Consider the following 27,632-nt stretch of genomic DNA (forward strand, 5'->3'; position numbering starts at 1 on the left):
TTTCTCTCTGCATACATAAGTTTCTCTAGATTTTTTCCTTAATATTTCCTTACAAATTAACGGTATATCATATTTTTCATTAAACATCACCTTATAATTACTTAAAATCACTTCTGTATTTTTATTTTAAATTTAGATTTCTATGACAATTTTTGTCATAGAAATCTAATCTTGATGGTACAAATAACCAGAAATGTTTATCCTAACACATTTTCCTGAGGCCAATACCTAGTGAGAAAGAACTGGTAGATGACTTAATTGAAATCCTTCTGACAATTATTCAGATGATTGGGTTTTATCCAAGATACTAAGACCTACCATCAAGCCATATCCAGGTGTTGTGCTATTAATATATCTATACTCTGAAAAGTATAAAATATGGCAAGACATCCCAAATATTGTGAACCTGTGTGAGATTTGATCATCCAGGCAGATACTACATGCTGGTCAGATGGTTCCAAGGGTCTTTCTGCTGTCATACCTTAGATTCCTGGCATGCAGAATGGACAGATTATGTACCCACTTTAAGATACAATTCATAAAAATCTCATTGGCATTTACCTTGGTAAAAGACAATTGTAGAACAGAATGGAATGGAAGAGTTGGAAGTAACCTTGGAGGTCTTCTAGTCCAACCCCCTGCTCAGGCAGGAAACCCTATATCCGTGATGGCAAACCTATGGCACGTGTGCCACAGGTGGCACGCAGAGCCATATTGGTGGGCATTCAAGTGTTGCCCTAGCTCAGCTCCAGCACGCATGCGTGCAGTGGCCAGCTGATTTTCGGGCCTTCTCGCCCACCAGAAGTCGGCAAACAGGCTGTTTCCGGTCTCCAGAGGGCCTCTTGATGGGTGGGGAAGGCTGTTTTCACCGTTTCCAGGCTCCTAGAAAGCCTCTGGAGCCTGAGGAGGGCAAAAAACGGGCCTACTGGGTCCACCGTGCCATCACATGCCAAAAGCGGGAGGAGCATGGGGGGGTCGCGGGTGCATGCGTGGGGGAGGGGGCGCATAGAATTATGGGTGTGGGCACGTACGCGCACGACCACCCCGCACTCCCCCCCGCTTTTGGCACACGATGGCAAAAAGGTTAGCCATCACTGCCCTATACCATTTCAGACAAATGGTTGTCCAATCTCTTCTTAAAAACTTCCAGTGTTGGAGCATTCACAACTTTTAGAGGCAATTTGTTCCACTGATTAATTGTTCTTGTCTTTGAATATACTGGCTACTAGCTTGTCATGAGTGGACAGATCAACATTTCTTTTTAGGATACTTGGAAGGAAATGAGGGCTTACAAACGCTTATTTTGCCTCAATTTACCCCAAGGAGGAAGGTTTTTAAAAGGATAGAATAGCCTCAGGCCCTAAAAAATGTTGAAGCATCCATTTGCCCTTTAAATCTCTCAACCCTTTTATAAGGACCTTTTCAACAACCTGCTACAGCAGGGATGTCAAACTGGCAGCCCAAGGCAGGATGCAACATTCATAGGCCACACCCACCCCAGCTCAGCGAAGGGGGAAAATGTCACAATACGTCACATGACAGCAACATGATGCTGCGAGTTTGACACCCGTGTGCTACAGGGATGCACTGAGTGCTGTTAAAGGAATATTGGGGGGAGCACATGCGCATAACACTACAGCAACATTTCTTTAACATTTCTTCTAGAAACAACAAATTTGAATAGGAAACACAAATTTTTACAATGTACCCCTTCTAAAATTGAAAATATAAAGCTCAGCTGAACAATGTGGCTGAAGCGGCAAACATCTTTTTTTCTTTAAAAAAAAAACATCCATTATGTCATTAATACCTTGAGCTGAACAACATTTACTTTGGAATAACCTCCAAAATTTCAACAAGATGTCCTGATAAACATGCATGAACCGAATCCAAGATCTACTTTCTAACCTCTCATTTGGACTCTTCTGGGGGATGTCAACTTGTCAGCTGAATGATTCCTGACCTTTTTAGATCTGACAATTGAAGGCTAAGTTTTCTTCTTTGGAGGGTGTGTGAGGTGTTGTTTGTTATCGTTCTCAGTTGGGAAGGCAACACAATCAAGAAAAGCTGGAGGCAATTGCAAAAGCAAGTCTGCAGCGCAGCTGTTAGCTGGGAAAGAATGATGAGGGGATTTCCTATGAGACATGTTAACTGATCTTAAATCTGCACAAAGCCAATACAGTTACAGCGGACATTTCATTTCCTAACTGTCCCCGATAGTTTACTTTTCCCTGTTAGTTAGCTACCTATTTCTGGGAGACAAGAAAACAGAGCTAAAAAAGAAAGGTACTTAAGCATCTGAGCAATTAGGCTTGTGAAAGGGGTAAAAGAAACACATGCTTGGGAATTATATATTACACTCACCTGTAACTGTGTTTGCTTGATTTGGGCTTAGCATCTTATGCTGATCCAACCAATTCTGAAACATGGTTCATGAGTTAGGGCAACATGTCCTTCCCATATCTGTCACACTTTAATGAGCACTGTGTCTTCCAGATTTCTGGCACACCATTAAAATTAGTAATCATTTTTAAAAAGATATTCAAAGGAATGGGCAGCATAATACTTCACCTGTTCAATTTAAACCTGGTGCATGGCTGTATCCAAAAAAATAAAATAAATAATAAAATAAATAAATAAATAAATAAATAAATAAATAAATAATAAAGAGGCTACCTTTTTGCTAATCTGGCAATGGTACCTCATGCAAACAGCATCCACATACATATTCTTTTCTGAAATTAATTTGACAGTTCTTAAACACATTTTTTTCTGTTTGCACCTTGTTCACTGAATACAGAATTTATCAGCACAAATGTTTTGGAGTCAGTGAAATGTCTCTCACTTAAATTAAACAATGAATAAAAACACTGGTTATAACGTAGTTTCAATGAGTAAGTTCTTTTGCAGCTATTCAGTGAGGATTCTCATGACTAGATATGACAAATGAATATTAAATACATTAATTATTTGCAACACTGCAGTTAGATGAGTAATTAGTACATTAAGCAGATTCATGCTTTCAAGATTTTTAAAAAAATGTTTCTTAATGTTAGGATATAGTAAAGATCCCAGGATCTCACAAACTAAACTTGATAATATCCTGGTCTTGCATCCCAACAGAACACCAATGCAAAATATTTTTTAGCAATTCAGTTTAAAATGACCCTGCAATATTAAATCACACTCCTTTCTTAATAACTCATAAAAATTAGAAAAGAAAGTGTGGCATCTTATGGGTGAGATTTCCAATTCATTAGAAATATTGATTACATTCATATCCTTTTTATTTGTAAAAAAAAAATAAAGATAGGATACAAATAAATAAATAAACAATCCTGCCTTTCTTCTAGAACTTCATGACAATATACATGAAATATACCGACATACTGCCGATATACAGTTAAAAATCCATCATCTCCATTTAATCCAAACTATTTTGTGAAAATTGCCCAATAAGGTTTATTAGGAATCTGAACTTGGGTCTTATTGTTTTAGCCTACTATTAATGGGAAAATATAAGGTACCCTTTTCCTGGTAAAAACGCTCAGTGTATTTAGAAAGAATTGCTGCACATTCTTACTGCACAAGTAAGAATCAATTCAGGGAAGATTACTGCTAAAAAGACTGCACTATAAAGCTTCAGCTCTGGTTCTATGCACACTCAGATCATAGAATATTGGACCACTAATCCATTATCCAATCAGCAAACTGAGCATGGATTGTGTCATCATTGCACAATACACTAGCTAAAGTTCTCAATCCCACTGTTAGAACGCTATGAAGGGCAGACCCACAAGCTACTTCCTTCAAGGATCTGTTGAGGGCATGGGGAGTGGCACAGAGGGCAAAAGCTTTATTTCTATTTTCATTATTTATTAATCAAATTTCTGTATCACCCATCACTGGTGTGCTTCTTTCCCCAACCAATGGCCCTCCAGAACCCTAACAACTAGTTTAGTCAATGGCTGTGAATATTAGGAGGCACAGTCCAACTAATTTAGAAGGCTATGGAAGACCAGAACTGATTTATTCTGAAATTATTTCCATCTTCATTAGCCTCATTTCAGCCTCATTCAAACCCCCACTGCCTCCCTTTTACACCTGGAATTCACCCATATTTGGGAATCCGTATTTCTACCTGTCTGGGACTAGCCGGATACGTTAAGAACAAGAGCTCTGAGAAGTTAGCTATTAACTCCGAGAGAAATTTGACTACTTCTTGACCCGTGATAATAACTCCGAGAGAAAGTACATCTTGATCCGTGATAATTTCACTTTAGGAGAAGGTACCGGTAAAGGGTGGCGACGGACTCCCGCTGCCAAGTCAAGTCCTACCGGTCGTTCTTCCCCGGCAGACGACCCCGCGAAGTCCTGCAAAGCCGCGGGGCCAACGTAAAGCCCGAGCCATGGGTCGTAACCACTTCGGGGGAGCCCTTGTGACGCAGGCGGTGGTGCGGATGACCGTCACCCAAGGCGGACGGCCGAGGGCACTGGCTGGGCCATGCGCAAGGGTGCCTTTTACCACCAGGCGCTGAATGAGCGTGAGCGTCCAGCCAGGGTACCAGCTTGCCAACCCGCCCCCTTCTCTCGCTTCCCCCGGCTGCCCGGGATCGGCAGGAGCTACCCGTGCGATCCCGAGGCTAAGCCGCCGAGCGCCATGGCCAAGCCATTCGGGGCCATCCGGCTGGGAACCTATCTGGACATCAAGAGGAGTGACGGGCGGATCCACCCGGCGCTGGTGACGGCGCTGCACGACGACGCCAACAACGTGACGGTGGAATGGATCGAAAGGGGCACCAACAAGGGCAAAAAAGTGGAGCTCGGCCAAGCTTTCAGCCTCAACCCTCACTTGGCCCCAATGGAGTTCAGCCCGGGAATGCTTTCCCCGCAAACCCCGTCGGAGCAGGGCGACCACCCAACGCCGCCGCCCCACTACGCGGGGACACCCGCCGGCAGAGAGAAGCCGGGAGGGGACGGCGTGGAGCGCGAGCTGAGAAGAACCCCTTCGACGGCCGCCCGCAAGTCGCCCTGCGTGCTGGAGGTGGAGCGGCTGCGCGTAGAGCGCGAGAAGCGCCACTTGGCCCTGCTGGAGAGGAGAGCCCGGCGCGACTCCCGCGACGCCCACCCGCACGCGGATTTGATCGCCATGATCCAGCAGTGCCGCGAGGCCCTGTTGCGCGGCGGCGGAGGGGCCGCCCTGCTGGCCCACAGTTGCCTCCTGCCGCAGAGCGGCCGCAACGACGGAGCCTCTTCCCGCAAGATCTGCGTCTGCGTCCGCAAGAGGCCGCTCAACCAGCGGGAGGCGGAGATCAAGGAGGTGGACGTGGTGACCATCCCCTGCTCGGGTGTGGTGATGGTGCACGAGGCCAGGCAAAAGCTCGACCTCACCCGCTATTTGGAGCACCAGACCTTCCGCTTCGACCACGCTTTTGACGACAGCGTTACCAACGAAAGCGTCTACGAGCGCACGGCCCAGCCGCTGGTGGAGACCATCTTCCGTGGAGGCATGGCCACGTGCTTCGCCTACGGGCAGACGGGCAGCGGCAAGACCCACACGATGGGAGGGGACTTCTCTGGCAAGAAGCAGGACTCCACCAAAGGCATCTACGCTATGGCCGCCCGTGACGTCTTCTTTCTGCTGCAGGAACCCACTTACAAGATGCTGGAGCTCCAGGTCTTTGGCGCCTTTTTCGAGATCTACTGGGGAAAAGTCTACGATTTGCTGAACTGGAAGAACCGGCTAAGAGTCCTGGAGGATAGCAACCAGCAAGTCCAGGTGGTGGGGCTGCTGGAGCAGGAGGTCATCTGTGTTGAGGACGTCTTGAAGCTCATTGAGATTGGGAATCGATGCAGGACCTCCGGCCAGACCTCAGCCAACTCCCATTCCTCCCGGAGTCATGCCGTTTTCCAGATTATCCTCAAACGCAAAGGGAGACTGTATGGCAAGTTTTCCTTGATTGACCTGGCTGGCAATGAGCGGGGAGCAGATACCTCTAGGGCAGACCGACTAACCAGGTTGGAGGGAGCCGAGATCAATAAGAGCCTCTTGGCTCTGAAAGAATGCATTCGAGCCTTGGGGCGCAATAAAGGCCACACACCTTTCCGAGCTAGCAAGCTGACCCAAGTCCTAAGAGACTCATTCATCGGAGAAAACTCTTGCACCTGCATGATTGCCACCATCTCCCCAGGCATGAAATCATGTGAGCACACACTCAATACCCTCAGGTATGCCAATCGGGTAAAAGGTCTGGTGGTCGATCCCAATGCCTTCAAACAGTGCCATCGTATCCTGTCCAAGTCTCTCTATCAGCTGGAGGATTCCACCCAGCCTTGGAGCAATCATAGCTTGCCTGAGACAGATGAGTTCAAAATCTTCTGCGTACAGAAAGAGGATCAAGTCCCTTTGCCAGCTCTTAGCATCATCTCCAGAGTGAAAGGGCTGAAGAAGAGGAAAGAGATTGAGAAAGCTCAGGCAGAAGATCATCAGGAATCACTGAGATGGCTGAAAGCTTTTCTGAAGATGGCTGAAGATGTTGAATATGACATGGAGTTTTATGCCACCCAGTTCGAAACCATGCTGACAGAAAAGATTGCTCTCCTTTCAGAGATACAGGATAAAGTGAAATCTTTTCGGGCTAACCTCTGTAAGGAAGACATAGAGAACAATGACATCCTTATGAAGAGATCCCGCATTCTGTGAGCCCTGATAGAGTCTCTTTCTACTCTTCTGTTGTTGAGTAGCGCTCGTCCTTCCGCACTATACATTGCATCTAACCATCTGGCATTGTAATGGCTTTTTTTTAAAGAAAAAAAAAACAATTAAAATTCTATATCTCTGGGGATTTCCTGCTTAAAGAAAGAGGAATTGCCTGTTTCCCTCAATTCTGAAATAATGTAGAAACCTTCCAAGACCAACATAAGATTTATTTTAGCATTATAAAGATAACATTCTTTAAGACTGAGAGCACAATCCTTGGGCATTGGCAGTTTGAATTGGCTGTGTTTTTTAGAAAATGAATTAATTTAAAGAGCACTGTTTGAGGGAATAATACTTTGAAGGAATGAAGGCTACTATACGGATAGTATAAGCCTGAATTTAATGTCATTTGTTGCCATGCTGTCTGCCAAACCCAAGGAACTTATAAGAGAACATTAAAAAAACCTGTAGATAGGAAATAGTGTCTTTTTGGTCTGGTTATTCAAAAGGAATGGACTAAGATAATTCAAAATGTAGGAAAGACTTGGTAGCCAAACAATTGCATAGTCTGAATTATATAAGAGGAATCAGTTTTATCATTTGAGATTCAACAAACTCAACCTAGGAGGTTGAAGTGCAGTGGACAGAGAACAAGTTTTACATACAAAAAGTCAGTCACATCATTGCCAAAGTAAACCCTGCTTCTCTGTGCGTTACTGGTGATTATTTCCTATCGCAGTTCTGAACGAACGACAAGCCGAGAGGTGCCTTATGTATAAAACATGAGGAAAACTATGGAAGAACAGGTCTGTTTAAATTCTGCTCCCACAATGCCCCAAGAGAGGCTTTGGGGAATTTCTAATTAGAACATGTCCCCAACTGCAGCCTCCTTGAATCTCTTTAATTTCTGGAATCATCTTAATTGTAGGACATTTCTACATATAATCATTTTAAGTGCTTTCTTTTATCAAAGCTGCCCACCCACCGTTTTTGGATAACATGTATTGTAATAACTCCCTGTTCCAGGGCTTGGCAGCACTATTTCCTCCAAATATCTTGGGACTGTGACACCAATATTATTTCCATTTATTATGGAAGTTTAGCTTAAATCAATAAATTCAAAACAAAATCCATTGAGGTAAAAGTAACATAATGGCCAGATGTTATTGATCTACTCCCTACAGCATATGTCACTATTGGCTATGCTGGCTGAAGTTGTGAGGTATACGGAATATCTGGAAGGCCTCAGTGATATTGAAGGACAGGCTGTCTGTTTTTCAGATGGATTTACCAAAGTCCTGTATCTTGAAGTACTAAGCATTCAGTTGAAGATACAGGAAATAGCTTTCTTCCTATATTATAGGTTCCTCTGTGGCTTACCAAGAATTTAACTCTTGACATTTTTAGAATCAGGCAAATAGGATATTTCCCCAATTTTCTGTGAAGAATAAATTACTGTATAATAGCATCAGCTGTAGCAAGTATGCTAGAAACTGCCTAGAATTGTGGGGAGTTGAGTGACTGATCAATTTAATAATTATTAAATGTGTTAATTTTAAAATTACAACAATATTTATAATAAATTTATATTCATTTTAAATTATTTATATTAAATTGTCTTATTACTATTATCAAATACTTTCCAGGAAGATTGGCAGATTGAGGAAATTAAAATGCTTAAAATGTATTTATGCCTTCTTAATGCAGATCATTTGACTTGATTTTGAAAATACCTGAGATAATGAGTAAAGGGAGAATCATCCAATATGCACATGGAATTCATTAACTGGAAACAATCATTCTGTCCCTCATTATAATTTGACTTTTGACACCTATGTATATTCTTTTGGGTATGTCTTTTTAAAGTGATACACACACAGTCAAATATAGTCACTACCCAGATATGAATTATATTGCTTTCAAGCCTCAAACAATAGCCTTGTTCCCTATTTCCCCAGTCAATCTGACAAACTGTGCATCATTCATACATGCTGATGGTAATTTCCAGATTTCTTTCTTATCCCATCCTAAAGATGTTAAAGACATAAGATGAAGCCTTCTATTTAATAGAACTACCGTGGCTCAACATTGGCTCTCCTGTTGCCAAATCTGGCATAGAAAATATTTGCTACCTTTGGAACTTGAATTGATAGGATTCCATAATTAGGTCAATGGGAACCTTTCTACAGTTTCCATTCACTGGTAAGACAATCAGACGTGTCTTATTCTTTGTCACTGAATATATTATTTCCACCTCTTATTGTAGCCAGGAAATTGGTTAATTATGGACAGACAGCTTGGCCATTCAGGAGAGAAGTGTTGGGGGAGGAGGAAGCTACCCTGCATTCTTTCCTATTATATTACAACAGGAAATGGCTTTTCAAATGCTTTCTGTTAAATAGAAATCTCTATATTAAGAACTTACTTCAGGGGAAACATCATAGAGGCTAAAGTAGGCCTTTTTTCCTCTGATGTTCAATTTTTACCAGTGGGAGCTTTTAATGTGGAGAAATAACCGTGGAGATACTTAGCAACATTTTGAAGTATAATAAATGAGATTTGCACTTTGTGCTAAGCCATATTTGCTTAGTTTTAGTTTAGCATGTTGTGTGAATTCACAAGGTAGATGGCATATGTAAGCTTATCTACCGTATGTCTCCTGGATTTTCTGCTTTCTCCCCATAATGGGATCCAGATTCCAGATAAACAATTCTGCAACTGTTGGGGGATTTTCCCCCAATAAGGTATGAGAAAATAAAAGCAACTTGCACCTTATCTCAATTTGCAATAAAAGTTGGAGCTGCCTGTTATTGTCTGTATTGAGAGGTGAAACAAAACATAATTTGCTTTATAGTTTTGTTCCAAGCTTAAATTAATTTTCACCAAAGAAAAAACATGCTGTAAATCTATGTGGTCACTCAGCCAACACAATCCAGACATTTACCATCGGATACTAACCCAATGCAATAGGGCAATATCTAAGACAGTTTAACAAAGAATGCTATTTCCATGATATTCTAGAATTAAGTTTAGCTATTCCCATTCTATTTTGTACCCTTGCCCTTAGCAAAATGTTCTTGAATGCATCTAAAAATTAGATTTAGGAAGTAAATGTAGCCTTCCACTGGTAGAACAGTTATTTCATAACAAATTTTGAAAGATTCTTCTTTGAAGTAGTTTATTATTATTTTCCATCTTATCTTACCTATAATGTTAGGCTGTGTATACAAAAGCATGATCCTCCAAAGATTTCACTCTTGTTTACAGGTTTTAAGTGCTGCTTCTGTTGGTAGCACATATATATATCATACACGTATGCACAAACATTTCCTATGGGGTAGGCTATAAGCTTGTGATTTCAAGTGGAAAAAAAGGGAATTGGAAAAAAAATTATAAAGGAGATTCTTAACAGAAAGAATTTCATTTGCAGGAGAAAATCCCTAGTGAAAGGCATAGTACGTTTTTTTTTATCTCTGCAGTTAGATGTGTTTGGTTTTTTTTTTACAAAATAGTTCTACTAAAGTGGCACCATCAGATGTGAGGCTTGGAAGAACTTTACAGCATGAAGAATATTTTAAAGAAATCTTAATATAATGCCATGTTTGTCATTATACACCTGTCTTCCCCATCTCCAGACATTGAACTACAACCTCCATTAAGCATCCCAGGGGGTATAGCAGCTGGGGACATTGTAGTCTAATATATCTGGAGCAGTGGTGAAATCCAGCCGGATCTGTCTGGCTCGCGCAAACTGGTAGTGCTGGCTGTGGGAGGCTCCGCCCACCTGCTGGGATGTCATTATGTCTTGTTTTTACCCTTTGCGCATGCGCAAAAGAGTTGCACGCATGCATAGCGCGTGTGCATGTAGCGCACATTCCTGTTCCCGAACTGGTAATGAAGGTAAGTGGATTTCACCACTGATCTGGAGAGGATTTGATTGGATAAGCTTATTGTATATCATGGGGGAGGGGATTAGTCCGGTCTTATACACAGAATAGAATAAATGTGACTAAATAGGTTCCATTGAACTCAGCAGGATTTATTTCAGAGTACACAAGAATAAAATTGCACAGCAATTCAATTAAAACCTCTGTGATTAATCATTTAGGGTTTCTTTATATAGAACAGCACTAACATTTTTATCACCAGGTTGTAGTTGTGAGATTGAATTATAAGACTTGCTGGAAGTGGGGCATTGAGTTCACAGCACAGGTGAGATGACTAGCAGTTTCTTAATTCACTGCTGAATCTCTAAGCTTTTATTCTCTTTTAGCTTTGATACTTAGAGTTGCATGCTTGTCCCCAATTCAGTGGGAATTTACTCCCAAGCTGATTATATTTTACAGAATTTATAGCATATCATCTGGGACAGTATTTCTGTGCTTTTGAACCCGAGGAAAGCAGTTCAATCACATTTTAAACAAATATACTTATAACCCAGTTTAGCAGATTTTAACTTAGAAATAAACCACGCCAAACTCTTGAGATGTGCTCTTATTTCAGAGAACATAGGTTGGGTCATATTAAAAAATGGCCCTTGCTTCCATTTGTTTTACCATCACCATTTATTCTGTCATCACTTCCAAATTTCTCCCAGTAGGATGGCCAGGCTAACTCAATATAAATAATACACGTCTGGCAATTTTCCTAATAACAGCCTGCTCAACCCAATATTTTTACAGTCAATTTGATCATTCAAAACTCTGCCTAATGGTGGCAGTCTGAAAAAATAATAGGTCTAATTTCTTTTTTCATGGTAATATTTATAAGTTCACAGTAGAGTGATGCATGAAAAGCTGTCAGGCAGTTTGTGAAATGATACATTTAAAAAACTAAATATGTTCCTAAGGGCCATTACGGAGGAAAGTGATGGAAATGGCAAGATGCTTTTATTTCCTTTTATTTGTTTGGTTATTTATTACTTGCTTTTATTTTATTTAAAAGCTAATTCTTTATTTCATTTTATTTCCTCTTATACAAATGCATTTTTTTACTGTAGCTTTTGTATCTAAGAAGTTTAGATGCAAAGTATAGACATCATGGTAGACAATGCTGTTGGCATGAATCTTCTCAGAAGGTCAGTTGTGGCCTATCTCTTGCTTGAAAGTTGCTAAGTGGGTAGACAAAGGCACCCAAGTTGTTTATGAGAAATATTTTACAGTGTGAGAAAGCAAACTGGCTTTTTAACACAAGCCAATGAGAATGGAGTTGGGACAAGATGTACAGGAAGTCCTTGTTTTAGTGACCATTCAAAGTTACTATGGCACTGGAAAAAAAATGACTTATGACTGTTTTTCATATTTATGACCATTTCAGCATCCCCGTGGTCACATACCGTACTTTTCAGAGTATAAGACGCACTTTCCCCCCACCCCAAAAGAGGGTGGAAATGTTGGTCTTATACACTGAATAAAGCCATTTTTGGCCTCCCAAAACCCTGCCCCGTATGTCCCATTTTTTGCAAAAACAGGGCACGCAGAGGCTTTGGGAGGCCTGCAGAGTGTTCCTGGGGGCTGGGGAGGGCAAAAACACAGCCGTTTTTGCAAAAAACAGGGCGCGCAGAGGGTTTGGGAGGCCTGCAGAATGCTCCTGGGAGCCAGAGAGGGAAAAAACTTTTTTTTCTTGCTTACCTCTTCGAAATCTTGGTGTGTCTTACAGTCACCGGTGTGTCTTACAGTCCGAAAAATACGGTAATCAAAATTCGGACACTTGGCAACTGGCATGTATTTAAGAGGATTGTAGTGTCCCAGGGTCATGTGATCACCTTTTGCGAGCTTTGGTCAAGCAAATTCGATAGAGAAGCCAGATTCATTTAACAACGGTGCTGCTAACTTTGAAGCAGTGATTCACTTAACAGCTGGTAAGAAAGGTTGTAAAATGCAGCAACATTCACTCAAAAAGTATCTTAGCAACAGAAATGTTGGGCTCAATTGTGGTCGGAGGCCGAGGACTACGTGTAATCCTCACTTGAAATCTCAGGTGAGGCTTTAAAGCCTCCCTAGCTTCATCTCAAGCAGTCATCTCCCAATCATAGGCCACACTTATTTTTTTTAACCTGTGAAAAATAGTTCAGACCATCCTTTATTAAATATGACCACCCATCATTCCTTATCAAGAATATGGTGAGTATGATAAGAATTAATTTTATAAAATGAAAACTCCATCAGTGGTAGACAGGAGATAGGAAAGTCTATTATTTTTCAGATTCTGATGAGTGGCGTACAGAATTTGCTGCAGACCAATGCATAAAAAGATGTACTTTCCTCAGGGCTATTGATAGAAAGGAAACTACATGTATACATGTATATATACTTTTAAAAAGGAAGATAAAAATGAATATAAAGAAAGAAAAAGAAAAATCAGAAAAGTAAAAGTGGAAGAAAGGAAAAAAATTAAAAAGAATAGAAAAGGAAGAAAAAAGTATTCCAATCTTTACAGTTATAAGCATAATTATAAATTTACCTGTTACTCTAATATTATAACATGGCTATATTCTTTCTATAATCTTTTGAAGTATAACTTTATTGTCATTGTACGTATATACACAGTATACCTATACAACGAAATTCACATAACACCAAAGACCAGGCCCAACACACGTAACAATCCCCAAACACACTCCCACCCACCACAATTCCCCACCCCTAAACCACCCAAACATCCACACAACAGACCAAGTAATGCTGTCCAACAGCTCACTGATGGTGGCCCTTTAGTTCATTGTTGAGTGCAATTATAGCTCTGGGATAAAAACTATTAAGAAAACATGTGGTCCGAGTTCTAATTGTTCTTTTATAATCGTTTCTAATTATTACTATAAATCATAAATTCATTTTCTTCAGTTTTACTCACAGAGTTCATGGGGTTTCCGGTCAGCAATACATAAATCTTTTCTCTGGTCAAATAAGTCAATTTGGACATCTCAGCAAATTCCATCATCTTTACCAATCATTCTTCTGTTGTTGGTAATGACAAATCTTTTCCGTATTTGTGCATACAATAATCTCACTGCAGGAAACTACATTTCCCAGCAATCTTGGCTCATGTTGATAGCATCTCATAGCAATAGATTTCCCTTTCATCTTATCACTTGATCAAAATAATGAGACTAATACATCAAATAGAAGGGGAGAAAAGAATCTTGAGATCAGTGAGAAGGTGGGTCTATACATCTGGGATTAAAGCCTGGCTTGACCTCTCCAAGATACAATACTTTGTATTGAAATAAAATTACTGAGCTGTTGAGGTTTCCAAGCTGTGAGAGGGAAAAAATTGGTAATGGTCATACTTGAAGTACTTTGTGGTTTGTTTGTTTGTTTGTTTGTTTGTTTGTGTGTTTGGCAATTTAATCAAATACAATGCCATCCTGATTTTGCCTTTGCGGTGAATTTTGTTATTCTTGTTTCTGTCCAAAGCAATTGCCCAATGAAAAGCAATGCTGTCTCCCAATCCTATTGATTGTTTTCCTGGCAGGAGGAATTGAATTAATGCGTTAAGTGATTCACAAAGGGTATTCATGTAGTGACTTTGCATTTAACCTGTTTTCCTTTGTTTGCTTTCCACAACGAACCATGAGACTGGGACATTATTCAAAGGGCTCTAACTTGGAGGTTCCTAAACTGGAATAAAATTAATTTTAAAGTTAAAATGTCAAATCTTAAGAAGTGAAAAACAATTTTGATTATAATAAGTTTTTATATATTTATATATATATATATATATAATTATAAGTTTTAAGAGACCCAAATCCTGTAAAAGGTATTTTCTGCTATTTGTTTCAAAACACAAATCTTGTTCATTGTGGGGTCTATACACTTGGTTTTATTGCTATAGCAGGGTTTATTTGGCTTAGACTTTGGTTATTCTGTGAATCTAATCATTTATTTAATATACCATGGCTAAGGAAAGTCTAGTGTTTATTGCAACATGTGGACCCAATTCCTGTGGTACTTCCAAGCCTCCAATTTTCTTGTACAATTTTTTCTTACAAAAATGAAGATAGAAACCAGCAGTAAGTAACTGATTCGAATCAGAAAATACATCTTCTCCAATCTAAATTTTGTCAATCCACCAGAGCAAAACTCTTTTCAAACTTTATTTTTACATTGCTGTCCATGTTTACTTCCAAGTGGAGATAACCATGTCAAGTTCAGTTAAATGACTGGATATTTCTTATGCCAGCATATTATCATTGACTTGGATAGCCGATAAGCCAGCCAACTCCTTCAGAGGACTTGAATAGCTAGTGCAGTGTGCACCAAACATGCGCTCTGCATCAGTGGTGGGTTTCAAAATTTTTTACTACCGGTTCTGTGGACGTGGTTTGTTGGGTGTTACATGGCTTGTTGGGCGTGGCTTGTTGGCATGGCAGGGAAAGGATACTGTAAAATCTCCATTCCCTCTCCACTCCAGGGGAAAGTTACTGCAAAATCCCCATTTCTTCCCAATCAGCTGGGATTTGGGAGGCAGAAAATAGATGGGGGCAAGGACAGTCAGAATTTTTACTACCGGTTCTCCGAACTACTCAAAATTTCTGCTACCGGTTCTCCAGAACTAGTCAGAACCTGCTGAAAACCACCTCTGCCCTGCATGTGCTCACATGCTCAGTATGTGCCAAAAGGAGGCTTGGAAAGATAAGTAAAATAGCGAGGGAGGGGGGATCAGCTGTGGCGCGCGATTTAGCTTTGCTAGAAAGCATGATTTCCTGCTTTCTAGCAAAGCTAAACCCTGCTGCACAGCTGATTGTCAGAAATACCGGTTTGCCTGAACCGGTAGCTTTTTAAACTGCTGGTTCAACTGAACCGATAGCTAATTACTGGTTCGCCCGAACCGGTAGCTTTTTTTTTACTACCGGTTCACCCAAACTGGAGCGAACTGGTAGCATTTCACCCCTGATCCACAACCTCAGGAAGAAAGAATATGTAAGCCTACAATTATGACTGAACTACAACTCCCAAGATTCCTCACCACAAACCTTAGCTGGAGCTCCTGGGCATTATAGATCAGCAGCATCTGTGCAAGTGTTAGATTCTCTGTGCTGGCTCTGAGTTCAACAGTTTATAATCATTTTAAAAATTTAGTCTGATTAATTATCTTTCTTTGAAAAGCATTCATAATTTATTTTCTCTGCATTCAGGAAATTTAAATGTAGGTGCCAGTTCTTTTATAATCCTAGAACACACCGCTTATTTAATTTAGCAAACAAAAGGAAGAAGAGGAAAGAGAAATTAAGCCAACTTCTGCTTGCCCTACGTATGGATTAAAAATCATGAATGAGGTTAATATATAATTAATGAGCTGCACTGCTCAGCTGTGACAGCTCCCCAGAATGATGGATGATCAGGAGGCCAGGATCTAAAGAGCAGTCCAAGGTTAACCACAATTGAGATTGTTGCTATTTGATGGCAGAGCTTTCATTCCTGAATCTTTCAATACACCAATTCAATACACCAACCTCTCTCTAGTTTAAATGAATATTCAATATTTAAATTACTGTCAACACTCTAAGAAACCAATGTTCATATTATATTTTCCTAATTTAATCTTATAATATCAAATATGAATAACCATCTACTTTAAAAAAAAATGCCACCCAAACTACAATATTTCTCTAGTCCGGTCAAATTTAATCTTTAAATCACAAAGTCAAAAATCAATTTTGCTTCTAATAATCTTATAGTTGTTATTATTGTTGTTCTTACTACATGCAATCCAAACCAGTCCACAGCAGACTGAATGCCTTTCTGTTAAAAGTTATGGGTTTTAATGTACCACATGGATCCACTGCAAAGTGGAAAGAATTGTTGAAAAAAATATTTCCAGTTTAGAGTTGAAAGAAGGTGACTGCTCCAATCACCTTGCTGGCTTCCATGCCTCTGAGGACTACAACTCACAGTCTCCTGGATCTTGGTCTAGCATTTTTAATCACTCCACCAAGCTGGCTCTCAGTGTTAAGATATATTTATATATAAGGGTAGAGGTTTGTTCTCCGAGCTTGTGGGTTGGTTTCCGAACGTTTCGTTACCAGGCTAGGTAACATCTTCAATGGAATATGGGGAATGTTTATAAGAGCTTTGTGTGGTCAGTAAGTCACCCTCCCATCATAAGACCTACTGACCACATAAAGCCCTTATAAGCAGAAACAGACCAATACTGACATCCCCTACATTCCACTGAAGATGTTACCTAGCATGGTAACAAAATGTTCAGAAACCAACCCACAAACTCAGAGAACAAACCTCCACCCTCATTCTATACCTGAGCTACATATATTTGCCACTATTGCATGTATATGTACATGTACATGTACATGTACATGTGGGGTGAAATACAGCAGGTTCTGACAGGTTCTGGAGAACTGGTAGCGGAAATTTTGAGTAGTTCAGAGAACCAGCAAATACCATCTCTGACTGGTCCCAGAGTAGGGTGGGATTGGAGATTTTGCAATATCCTTCCCCCTGGAGTGGGGAGGGAATGGGGATTTTGCAATCCCCTGCCACACCCACCAAGCCACACCACGCCCACCCACCAGTAGCAAAAAAAAATTGAATTTCACCACTGATGTATATGTATGTTTGTCTGTGTGTGTATGTATGTGTGTATAAAAGAGAGAAAGAGAGAGAGAGAGAGAGAAGTATAGATTTAGATAGAGATAGAGACAGAGAGGTATAGATTTAGATATAGAGATATATAGATATTAATAGATATAATAGATTTCTTTACAATATAATATAAAATATAAAGGGATGCTATGAATGAACTACACAGAAGAACCTGACTGCCCAAGCCATTTCTAGCCTCAACCAAGGTGATATCTTATTATGGAATATTTGAGAGTATCTGCCAGGTTTGCTATTTTTTCTGTCTTTGCTCTTCCAGCTTGACTTGCTTGCTTTTTGCTTCTTATCATTTTGTTTAATATTTTCTTGGACACTGAAAGCCACTCAAGGTATTTCAGGAATCATCAAATCAGTCAAGAAGGCTCTGCTCTAATGTGGATGTTGGATTTATTCTTAAGATCTTTACAGCTTAATTGATTTTACTGGAACTTATCTCTCCTGAACTTATAATGCCTAACACTCTTACAAATGTCTCAATCTATTTTCATTTTAAGGATAATTAGGATAAAACTACTTTAATTCAAAAATAGTGGCTATTCCAAATTAACAGTAATTTATAAATGATTTAATTCAAGCCTGTAGTGTCTTAAATTTAGAATAAACGCTGTTTTCATGGTCTCTAAGCAGATAACCAATTATTCAGTAAGCAAGTTACCTACTGCTAAAAATAAGTGAACAAGATTATATCCTTAATAACTTAAAAGGGAGAGACTTATTTGGATTATAGGGCTGGAAAGACTGGTTTGTCTATTTATGGTATTGGAGTCGAATAAATTTTATTTCTAGTCTAAAAACCATTTTCATTAGTTTCCCATCCCCACCCCCACCCCCCCCTTATTCTCAATAATAAACTTTGTTGTCTTGGGAAAAAAGACAGTGGATCTGTAAAAAACAGAAAACCTTCCTAAGTGACATACATAGACAGATATATGAAAAGAATGCATGTAAATATAGAATAGTGGATACAGTTCTGATGTCTTTCTTTCACAAGAATTTGAAATTTGAAAACAGTGACAATAAGAAGTTTTGAAGGTGGTAAACAGAACTGAAAGAATGGCAATTCTAGTTTAGTTGGACAAAATGTGAAGCTGTATATAAATGAACAAGAGGAATATCTGTGCCAGCTAATCTTTTAAGAATATGGATGCTAAACACATGGAGTAAAGATATTGAAAATATTATTATTAAATATATTAAGTACCTAAAGCAAATTCATTCCTTACGTTTGGTCATTTGCACACTTGAAATTATTCTGGAAAGATGTGTTATAGCAGGGGTGTCAAACTTATGTCATCACCTTCTTGTTATGTGACATATCACAACTTTTTCCCCCTTCGCTAAAATGGGTTCGGGCCTGTGATATTGGGTATTGAATAGATTACAACCTACTCATTATCAGTTAAAATAACTTCACGTGCTATTTCAAAAACAAAATGTGGCTTCAGTATTTATGTTGATTTTATTAATGGCAGTTAAAAATAACTATTGAACCCTGTTAAAAAGTTGTAGTTGCACTTATCATGGATTAATGTGGGAATATTTGTGATTAGCATTCCTAATAAATGAATTTATTAGGATGACAGAATTCAAAGAAGGTGCATTTATTTTTAAAAAATATATTAAAGTACTTTTTAAAAGTAATCTTAAGTGCACAAATGTCCTGTAAGAAACAAAATGGCAAACTCTTCTCTCAGCATTATTTCTTTTTGGCTAAATTTGTAGATAAATCCGTAAATCCTTCAGACAGTAAACCTGGAGCCATATAGCCAAGGAATAGGAAACTTACTAAAGTAATGTGACCTAAAGTCAGAGGCCTGGAGTTCTCCAGTGATTTCTTCCCAGCAGTGTGCCCATAGACACTACATTTTTATCTCTCTGATTTTTCCTTTATTGAAAAGATTCTTTAATTTAAAACCAAATGACAAAGCGGTACACTGGCTTTAGCATCATCTTTATCTGCATGAGTAACTCTGAGGTTCACACAGGCTACTGTAGAAAGTTAGCACCCACCCGTCTCCTAGAAGAATGAAATATTTTAGGAAATATTAAAAAGGCAGAATATTATATTTCCCTAAGGGATAAATGGAGAAACATGCTCTTGGAGTTAGAATGCAGCTCCCCCCCTTTCTTAATAGCCCTCAGCAGATATCAGCACTTAAGCGATAAAGAGCTTATTGAAAGAAGTCAAGTATCTAGGTAGCTCTATTCATAGGCAAAGTAAATACTGCAGGCAGAAATCCATTCCAGACAGGATATTTTGAAATTCCCTGCAGCAAGGTCTGAACAAAGGTAGGATTAGCCCTCAGCCACAATAGGAATTGCCCAAAGCCCCTTCATTATATCACCCTCAGAAACTTCAACCAAACTTAGCTCAGACAAACACCTAGGATTTATACTTTGCCTATAGAGCCAGCTATGACCCCAACATAACCCTTTCATGGCCCCATGGGAGTCTGATAATAGCCAATAAAATATATGTTCTTTTACAGGAACAGAACGTGCAAAGTGCAATGTCCAAGAGAAAGTATAAAATGATGGTTGCAGAGTCCTGGGGTCATGTCAGGGGTGAAATCCTACTGGTTCGGACCAGTTTGGGCGAACCGCTAAGGATTATGGGCATCAGTTCACCGAATCAGTAGTAATTACATCTCCTTGGCCCCGCCCATGCCTGGCTGGTCACCGCTCACCTCTTCCGGCCACTCGATATTCCACAGAATTCAATGTTAAATGCAGCAGAGAGAATGCTAACGTTTCTCTCTCCATTCAGAACGGAGCTGCTGCAGCCTGTCCCTTTAAGATAGTCCCCAGGAGGGAGGGGGATGGGGGGGAGCAGCTGGAATGGAGCTGTTTTGGGGAAAGGCATGAAAATGGGGAAGGGGATTTTCTGCCTGTCATCCATTCCTCAATCTCAGCACAGAGTGCAGAATGGAGAAAAACAGGGGAAGGAAGGCAAGGAGGGGGGAGGGAGGGAGAGAATATGAATGAATCCAGGGCTAGAAACGATCAAAGAAATAACAGAATAACAGAATTGGAAGGGACCTTGGACGTCTTCTAGTAGTCCAACCTCCTGCTCAGGAAGGAAACCCTATACCATTTCACACAAATGGTTTTCCAATCTTTTCTTAAAAGGGTTTGGGCATTCACAACTTCTAGAGGCGAGTTGTTCCACTGATTATTTGCTCTACCTGTCAGGAAATTTTTCCTTAGTTATAGCTTGCTTCTCTCCTTGATTAGTTCCATCCATTGCTTCTTGTCCTGCCTTCCGGTGCTTTGGAAAATAAGTTGACCCCCCCTCTTCTTTGTGGAAGCCCCTCAAATATTGGAACACTGCTATCATGTCACTTCTAGTCCTTCTTTTCATTAAACTAGAAATACTCAATTCCAGCAACTGTTCTTTAGTGGGAGGTTGCAACAGTAGATATTGTGTGGGATGGTCTTGGGGAGCCCTGCTTGAGAGAACCACAGGTGCTAATTACCACATCCCTCAGCAGGGCATGGTCCATTATAGATCTATATTGTACTTCAGCATTGTACTTCAAAATCAAGGGGCAGGGTGTGATGCTGCAGCCCAGTGCTTGATTTGTAAAGTTCCACTCAGCCAGAAAAAGGGCCAAAGAAAATTGAAATAAGAAGAGTCCCGAATAAAAGATAGGAGGGCACTGTCATCAATTTACTTTCTCGGAGTGTTCTTCCCTACTGTGGCAGCCATTGTGGGAGTGTTTGTGACAAGCTGTCAAATTTCAAATTGGCTCACTAGAGCAAAAACGGTTGAAGACTATTCCTGAGCTACAGTACAGTAATAGTAGCAAAAGCAGACGTACTTAATGTCCTGCAGCTGTTTTAAGAACAGTACTTAGACAAACTTGTGCCAGTTTTAAAAGTTGATTTATAATCCCAACAGGGCCCTGCCAATTGCAGTCCTGTCTACCTGTCCAATACTATACTCTGGCAATTTCACTAGCAAAATTCTATGTCCGGTTTCCCAGAAATAAGAAAGCCTGTACCACACTGGACATTAGAATAGCTTTCTGCTAAACGTTTGGACACAATTTGAAGAACACTTAATCTAAAGTCGAGCCAACACTGAATTATTTCAATCAGGACTGGGGAAGCTGCCCCCTCCCCAGGAGTGAAATCCAGCAGGTTCTGACAGGTTCTGGAGAACCAGTAGCGGAAATTTTGAGTAGTTTGGAGAACCGGCAAATACCACCTCTGGCTGGCCCCAGAGTGGGGTAGGAATGGAGATTTTTCAATATCCTTCCCCCAGGAGTGGGGAGGGATGGAGATTTTGCAGTATCCTTCCCCTGCCACGCCCACCAAGCCACGCCCACAGAACAGGTAGGGGAAAAAATAGATTTCACCCCTGCCCCTCCCCCACCGCCCCCTGATGTTCTTCAACAGGACTCTTAACAACCTTCAGCCAGGCTGACCAGGGCTGCTAGGAGGTACCTTTCAACACCTATCTGGAGAGTTCAGAATTCCTCCATCACCATCCTGGTCTATACCTTGATTTCAGAAACAGAACCCAGATTTGCTCTGCCTGTTGTCTGAGTTACCGTGAGCTTATATCTTTTGATAAAAGGTCAGAAAAGATACTACTAAGATTTCTGATATTATTATTTTTTTTGGCCACCAGAGACAAACATGGATCTCTTTCTACAGAGCCACCCTGTGAACCTCATCTGGGGTGATTGGCCTGAGACTGATGTTTCTATGTGAAAGGGAAATGGAGCAGGTCATTACAATCAGAGTCGGGTACCCTGCATTGCCTCTCCTGCTTCCCCATGGTGATTGCTTCCCTGTGAGTCATGTTTGTCTTCCAGCTGCTCTGTTCAAGGTTGAAGCGCTATTCAGGTTAAATAAACATCAAGTGGCCTCTTTTAGAAGCCCCATGTTTTATTTATGGTTGTTGTTTTTGATGGGATGGAGTCTTTCCTTTTTTCAGCCTTTTATTCCTTCCTTATTAGAACATCCCCCTCCGTACTCCCACCAAAATCACTGCTTTAGAAATAATAGAAGAACTGTAAGCAATACTGTGGTTACTTTACACGAGAGTTTCTCAAAGCTGCAGAAAACTGCCATCCAAGCTCCCACAGTAATTTTCCTGGCTGCCATCACTTAAGTCTCTGCCCTTTATGGATAGAAGGGCATTGCCTGGGGTGGAATGACTCGTGATTACCAGGCTCACTTCAGCTTGATCATTCTCCACCTCCCTGAACTATTCCCCCTGTAATAGAGTCATCTAAAGAGAAACGGTTGACTTGGGTACCATGCTAGACCGAAGGATGGCATAACACAAACCTGTAGGGTCTGACCCACAATTACTGGAATAGGTTGACTTCAGCTGGAAAAGTGTAGCAACATGATATTCCATACAATTCTACTCGACCAAAAAAAAAAGAAAAGAAAAGAAAAGAGAAGAAAAGAAAAGAAAGCATAGCCTTTCTTTCCACTTCTCATTTTGAACAACAGAATGTTTTCAAAAATGGGAGGAGATGGTGTGCCAGCATAGGAAGAGCACTAAGTAGACAGATGAACAGGGAAAGACAGAATCCTACCACAAAATTAAACAGGGGAATAAAAGCATGTGGCTTAAAGGCACTTCCTCACTTTCACCCACAATTAGAGAAGAATCACAGTTTGATGGTAGAGCATCTGCTTTCCATCAGAGGAAGTTCTGCATTCAAACTCTGTCATCACCGTATAGAAGAACTGAAAAATTGTCCAATACTCTAATTAAACTATGGTTTAATTAGATTATAAGATCATCAGATCTGTTGCCTTGCTCCTTCACTGGGATTCTGGATCCCAGCTTAATATTTTTTTCGTTTCAGAGCAATCAGGAAAAACAGGAATATGGGAGAAAAGCCGCCTCCTTTTTCTGACATTTTTTTCCCCATTTACTACCATTAGTTGAGAGTGGAACAAAAGAGAGTATTTAGAAATCATGGCAGAGAAAAAAAGATGCAACAAAGAATTCATCTGAAGTAATTGAAAGACGTTATCTAATATAGCTTCTCTTTTTTTACCATGTACAATGTTACATCATTTCTTTTATGTTTCAAAATTTTATTAATTTATCCAAATATAATATAAAATATCAAAATGCAAAAGAAAATGATATGAAAACTAAGGAGGGACTTCTGAATCCTTTGGTGCAGTAGAATAAGGTGATAGTATAAAACCTCAATTTTTTACTTTGATATAATAATATATACTAGTCATTTCTATAACAAACCTATCTACTGTATTTTTCGGACTATAAGACGCACGGAGTATAAGACGCACCTTAGTTTTTGGGGAGGAAAATAAGAAAAAAGCTCATTGGGGGTGGATTGACCTCCCAGAATACCCCCAATCAGCTGTTCCCAGAGGTGAACTTTAGCAACAGGTTCCTTGGTTGTGAGCTCGGTGCCTTGCTTTTTTTCCAGCCTCTCAAACCTCCCTTTCAGAGGCTTTTTTCCAGCTTCTCAAACAGAGGTTTCAGAGGCTTTTTTCAGCCTCTGAAACCTCCATTTCAGAGGCTGAGCGGGGCTACATTTGGTGTATAAGATGCACCCAAATTTTCACTCTCTTTTAGGGGGGAAAAAGGTACATCTTATGCTCTGAAAAATACAGTAATCAACACAACCCAAAAAAATCACAGTTTCATTTTTTCCATCTCAAGCATAAAGTCCAAAAGCAGTTTCCAAGTAGAAACAAAATTAGTTGTGTTCTTTTCTTTAATCAAAGCAGTCAATTTAGCTATACCTCCATTAACGTTTTGTCCTTTGTGGGAATCAAAGTGTCCTTCCATTTTTGTGCATAAAGCAATCTTGCTGCCATCAACATATATAACATCAAACAATATTTCTGATTGAATTCCAGGAGTGCTTGGGAGAGTTTTTCCATCCCTCATATATTAATTACCAGCCAGAAATCATTTTAATATTCCAGACCAATAAAATAAAAGAAATATGTTCAGAAACTTTCTTACAAGGTAAGATTTCAAGACACACACTTACTGCTACCAATCTGCTTCTAGTATGTTGCAGGAAGCTGCCAGCAAGGGAAGCAATAGATGATTTAAAAAGGGGAATCAAATTCCCTCCAAGGACTGTAATTGCAGGAAAAAACCAAATTTCCACAAAATTATTTTTTGGAGGCAGGGGTCTATGTAAATATCTATGTTTCAGTCTGACATAAGTAGCAGTAAAATCCATCCTACAAAGAAGACCGGCAAAATTTGTACCATATGTATACAGAATTCCAGACCGTAACCTTTGTGTGTGTGGGGGAGGGGGGGTAACCTGTATAGTAAGTCTCCTAGAGTAATTTTATATCTGTTTTTAGTAGATCCCATCTTTCCACATACAATTATTAGCATTCAAAGGTCATACATTTGCGCTGACCTTTTTGCTCACATTCATTTGACCCTCAAGAGCTCTCAGCAGGAGTCATAGTCTTTAGACTTACTTCCCACTGTCTGCAAAGAAACTTAATCACCATCGGGTTGTGGTAAAATTTAGTCAAGTTACTGTTAAAATCAAGATGAGATCAAGGTGCAGCAATCAATATGCGAGTGCTGCAGGAAGTCATGGCTGGTCCGTAGGAGCCATGGTCGGTACTATGGTGACCTGCAGAACTGCCACACCATCCAAAAAGAAAGATTTGATTTATATCCCACGCTTTCTGCTCTGATGATCACTCGAGACAGCTCTCGTTATTGGAAAGTGTAAACTGAATACAAAGAATTAAAAATGTAGATTAAAAATAACAGTAAAGGGTAAACTCATTTTTCAGGTAAAGTCTTGGTGAAAGATGTCTATGGAGATTCTCAGTCATCCAGGCAGTGGTGGGGTGCCCCCCGTTCGGACCAGTCCTATAGAACCGGTAGTAAAACCGGTGGGAGGCTCCGCCCACTGACCCGGACATCATCATAAGTGATCTTACATGCACAGAAACGCATGCGCAGGCACAGTGCAAACTGGTAGTAAAGGTAAGTAGAACTCACCCCTGCATCCAGGTCATGGTTGTCCCAAAGGTGCTTTTTCAAGAGGCAACTGGATTTTCTGGTTTTTCTTTGAAAACGTTTCGTCTTCAAAGAACAGCTCTCTCTCAACAGAGGGGGAGGGATACGACATCATCTATCACCAGTCTACAACACAGTTCCAAGAAGGCTGTGCAACCATTTGCACCACTCAGGTGACCCTGATGAGACAGATCAACCCCCAGGTGACCTCAACAACTCTCTAAATGACCAGCTGTCTGCAAGGAGTATAAATCCTTCCATTCTCTACCATCCAATCAGAATTGAAGACGCTTCTTGGATGAGAAGTGAAATGTCTTCAAAGAAAAACCAGAAAGTTCAGTTCCCTCTTGAAAAAGCACCTTTGGGTCTTGGTGAAAGAATTTCATCTTGATAATTGTCCTAAACATTGAGAAAGTAAGGTAAACCACATACCCTTGAAGTAATGCAAGAGGCCCTCTCCTGTATGCCAAAAAGATAAAGGTGGGAGGGAATTTTTACAGGGTCTCTCCTGAAAAGTTAGCAACCAGACAGGTTGATAACAGGACTGTCCATATTGAAGTTATCCAAGCATGGGATATAAATCAAATCTTTCTTTTTGGATGATGTGGCAATTATTATTTATTTCACTGTAAGTAGTCCTGTCAGCATTATAGGTATTTACCATTATCTGTACCTAATATAGAATTCAGATTTCATTCTTTATACAGGGCTGGCATATTCAACCAACTACAGCATTCTTAGAAAAGTACAGTTATGGAATGTAGATTTGAATGTTTGAACATAATCAATATATGCTTCTGCACTTTATATTTAGTATTATCCTTAAAATATCTTAGATAAACTGTAATCTCTGCAGCAGTCTTTACAGAGTTATGCCAGAGAATAAACAAAAGAAATTCAGTCACAAACATAGCATGGTGCTGTGAAAACATAATATACCATCTACCATCACAGTAATGAACAGCAGCAAAAATTCCTTCTGAGAATCACATATACAAAAACTTTCAAAACTTTTGAACATTAGCATTTGCTGAAGTTTTACAAAATCCAAGCAAACGCATGCATGATTAATTAAGGGAAAAGATGAGAAATCTCTGTTGCAATATTTTCAGGATCAGACTCAATAATAATAGTAGGAATTAAAGGTTTAAATATACTTCCTTTTATTTACAATAGGCATTCTATATTCACTGAATATTCACAGATAGAAGCAAGGAAAAGGGTGAAGGTGGCTCCTTATATATACAATGGGTGGAGCTATAAGTGGGAGTGGTGAATCATGAATACATTAGGAATTGAAGAATAAGTTAACCCCTGATATCCCATTCATATACTATTTACACATTAGAGAATAAGGCATTTACATCTGACAAATCCCCCTCTAAATGCCGATTCGTTATACAACACCAATTACATTCAGATTCGGGACAATACAAGATATGCAGTTTAGAAGTTAGATATTTGTGCTGTTTAGAAGGTAAAGGCTTTGTCAATATGTCAGCTAATTGTTCTGAAGTATCACAGTGCACTGCTTTAATAAATCCATCCTGAGACAATTGTCTCACATGTTTAAATTTTATGTCTATATGCCTGGACCTTTGTCCAATGGCATCGGATCTAGATATTTCAATGGCTGCTTTATTGTCTTCATGCATAACAAAAGGCAAAGCAGGTTTTTTCCAAACATCTGAAATTAAATCGTTAAACCATACAAGGTTATTTGCAGCTTTGGATAAACAAACATATTCCGCTTCTGTCGTTGAAGTGGCTACTAGTTCTTGTTTACCAGTGTACCAGTAAACTGGACAGTCATTTAAGAGAAAAATATAACCAGATGTACTTTTTCTGCATGACGTGTCTCCAGCCCAATCCGCATCTGCGTAACATACAAGCTTTGGTTCTTTGTTATCACTAGGTTCTAATACTAAGCAAAAATCTAGTGTACTTTTCAGATATCTTAAAATTCTTTTAACAGCTTCCCAATGGTACATTGTGGGTTTGCTGACGTGTCTGGATAGTAAATTGAGTGGTAAGGCGATATCTGGCCTAGTCCAATTAGATATATAAAGAAGTGAACCTATGATTGATCTATAAAATGTGTTATCCTTGAATTCAGGAGAAGATTCATCAGTATTTCTAAGAAAATCAGTTTGCATAGGGGTATCACAGGGTTTGGCATTGATTAAATTGCATTTATTTAAAAGTTCTATAATCTTATCTCTCTGAGTAAGTTTGAATCCCCTTCTAGTCTTATTAATTTGGACACCAAGATATTTGTTCACTTTACCTAGGGATTTCAACG

The 27,632-nt window shown here is 39.8% G+C and overlaps 1 protein-coding gene across 1 annotated transcript; it reads left to right on the top strand.

Annotated features, from left to right (window-relative positions):
• Positions 1 to 4,443: 4,443 nt before the first annotated feature.
• Positions 4,444 to 6,862, top strand: KIF2B (kinesin family member 2B). The gene has a single exon (XM_034412471.3). It carries the CDS (start codon positions 4,505 to 4,507, stop codon positions 6,701 to 6,703), a length of 2,199 nt encoding a protein of 732 aa, XP_034268362.2. The 5' UTR covers positions 4,444 to 4,504; the 3' UTR covers positions 6,704 to 6,862.
• Positions 6,863 to 27,632: the final 20,770 nt, after the last annotated feature.

Source organism: Pantherophis guttatus, chromosome 2 (genome assembly GCF_059756535.1).
Source record: "Pantherophis guttatus breed Tessera chromosome 2, ASM5975653v1, whole genome shotgun sequence".
NCBI classification, from domain to species: Eukaryota; Metazoa; Chordata; class Lepidosauria; order Squamata; family Colubridae; genus Pantherophis; species Pantherophis guttatus.

Coding starts and splice junctions, on each gene's coding strand:
- KIF2B (XM_034412471.3), top strand. CDS start 4,505: ATGCGCAAGGGTGCCTTTTACCACCAGGCGCTGAATGAGCGTGAGCGT.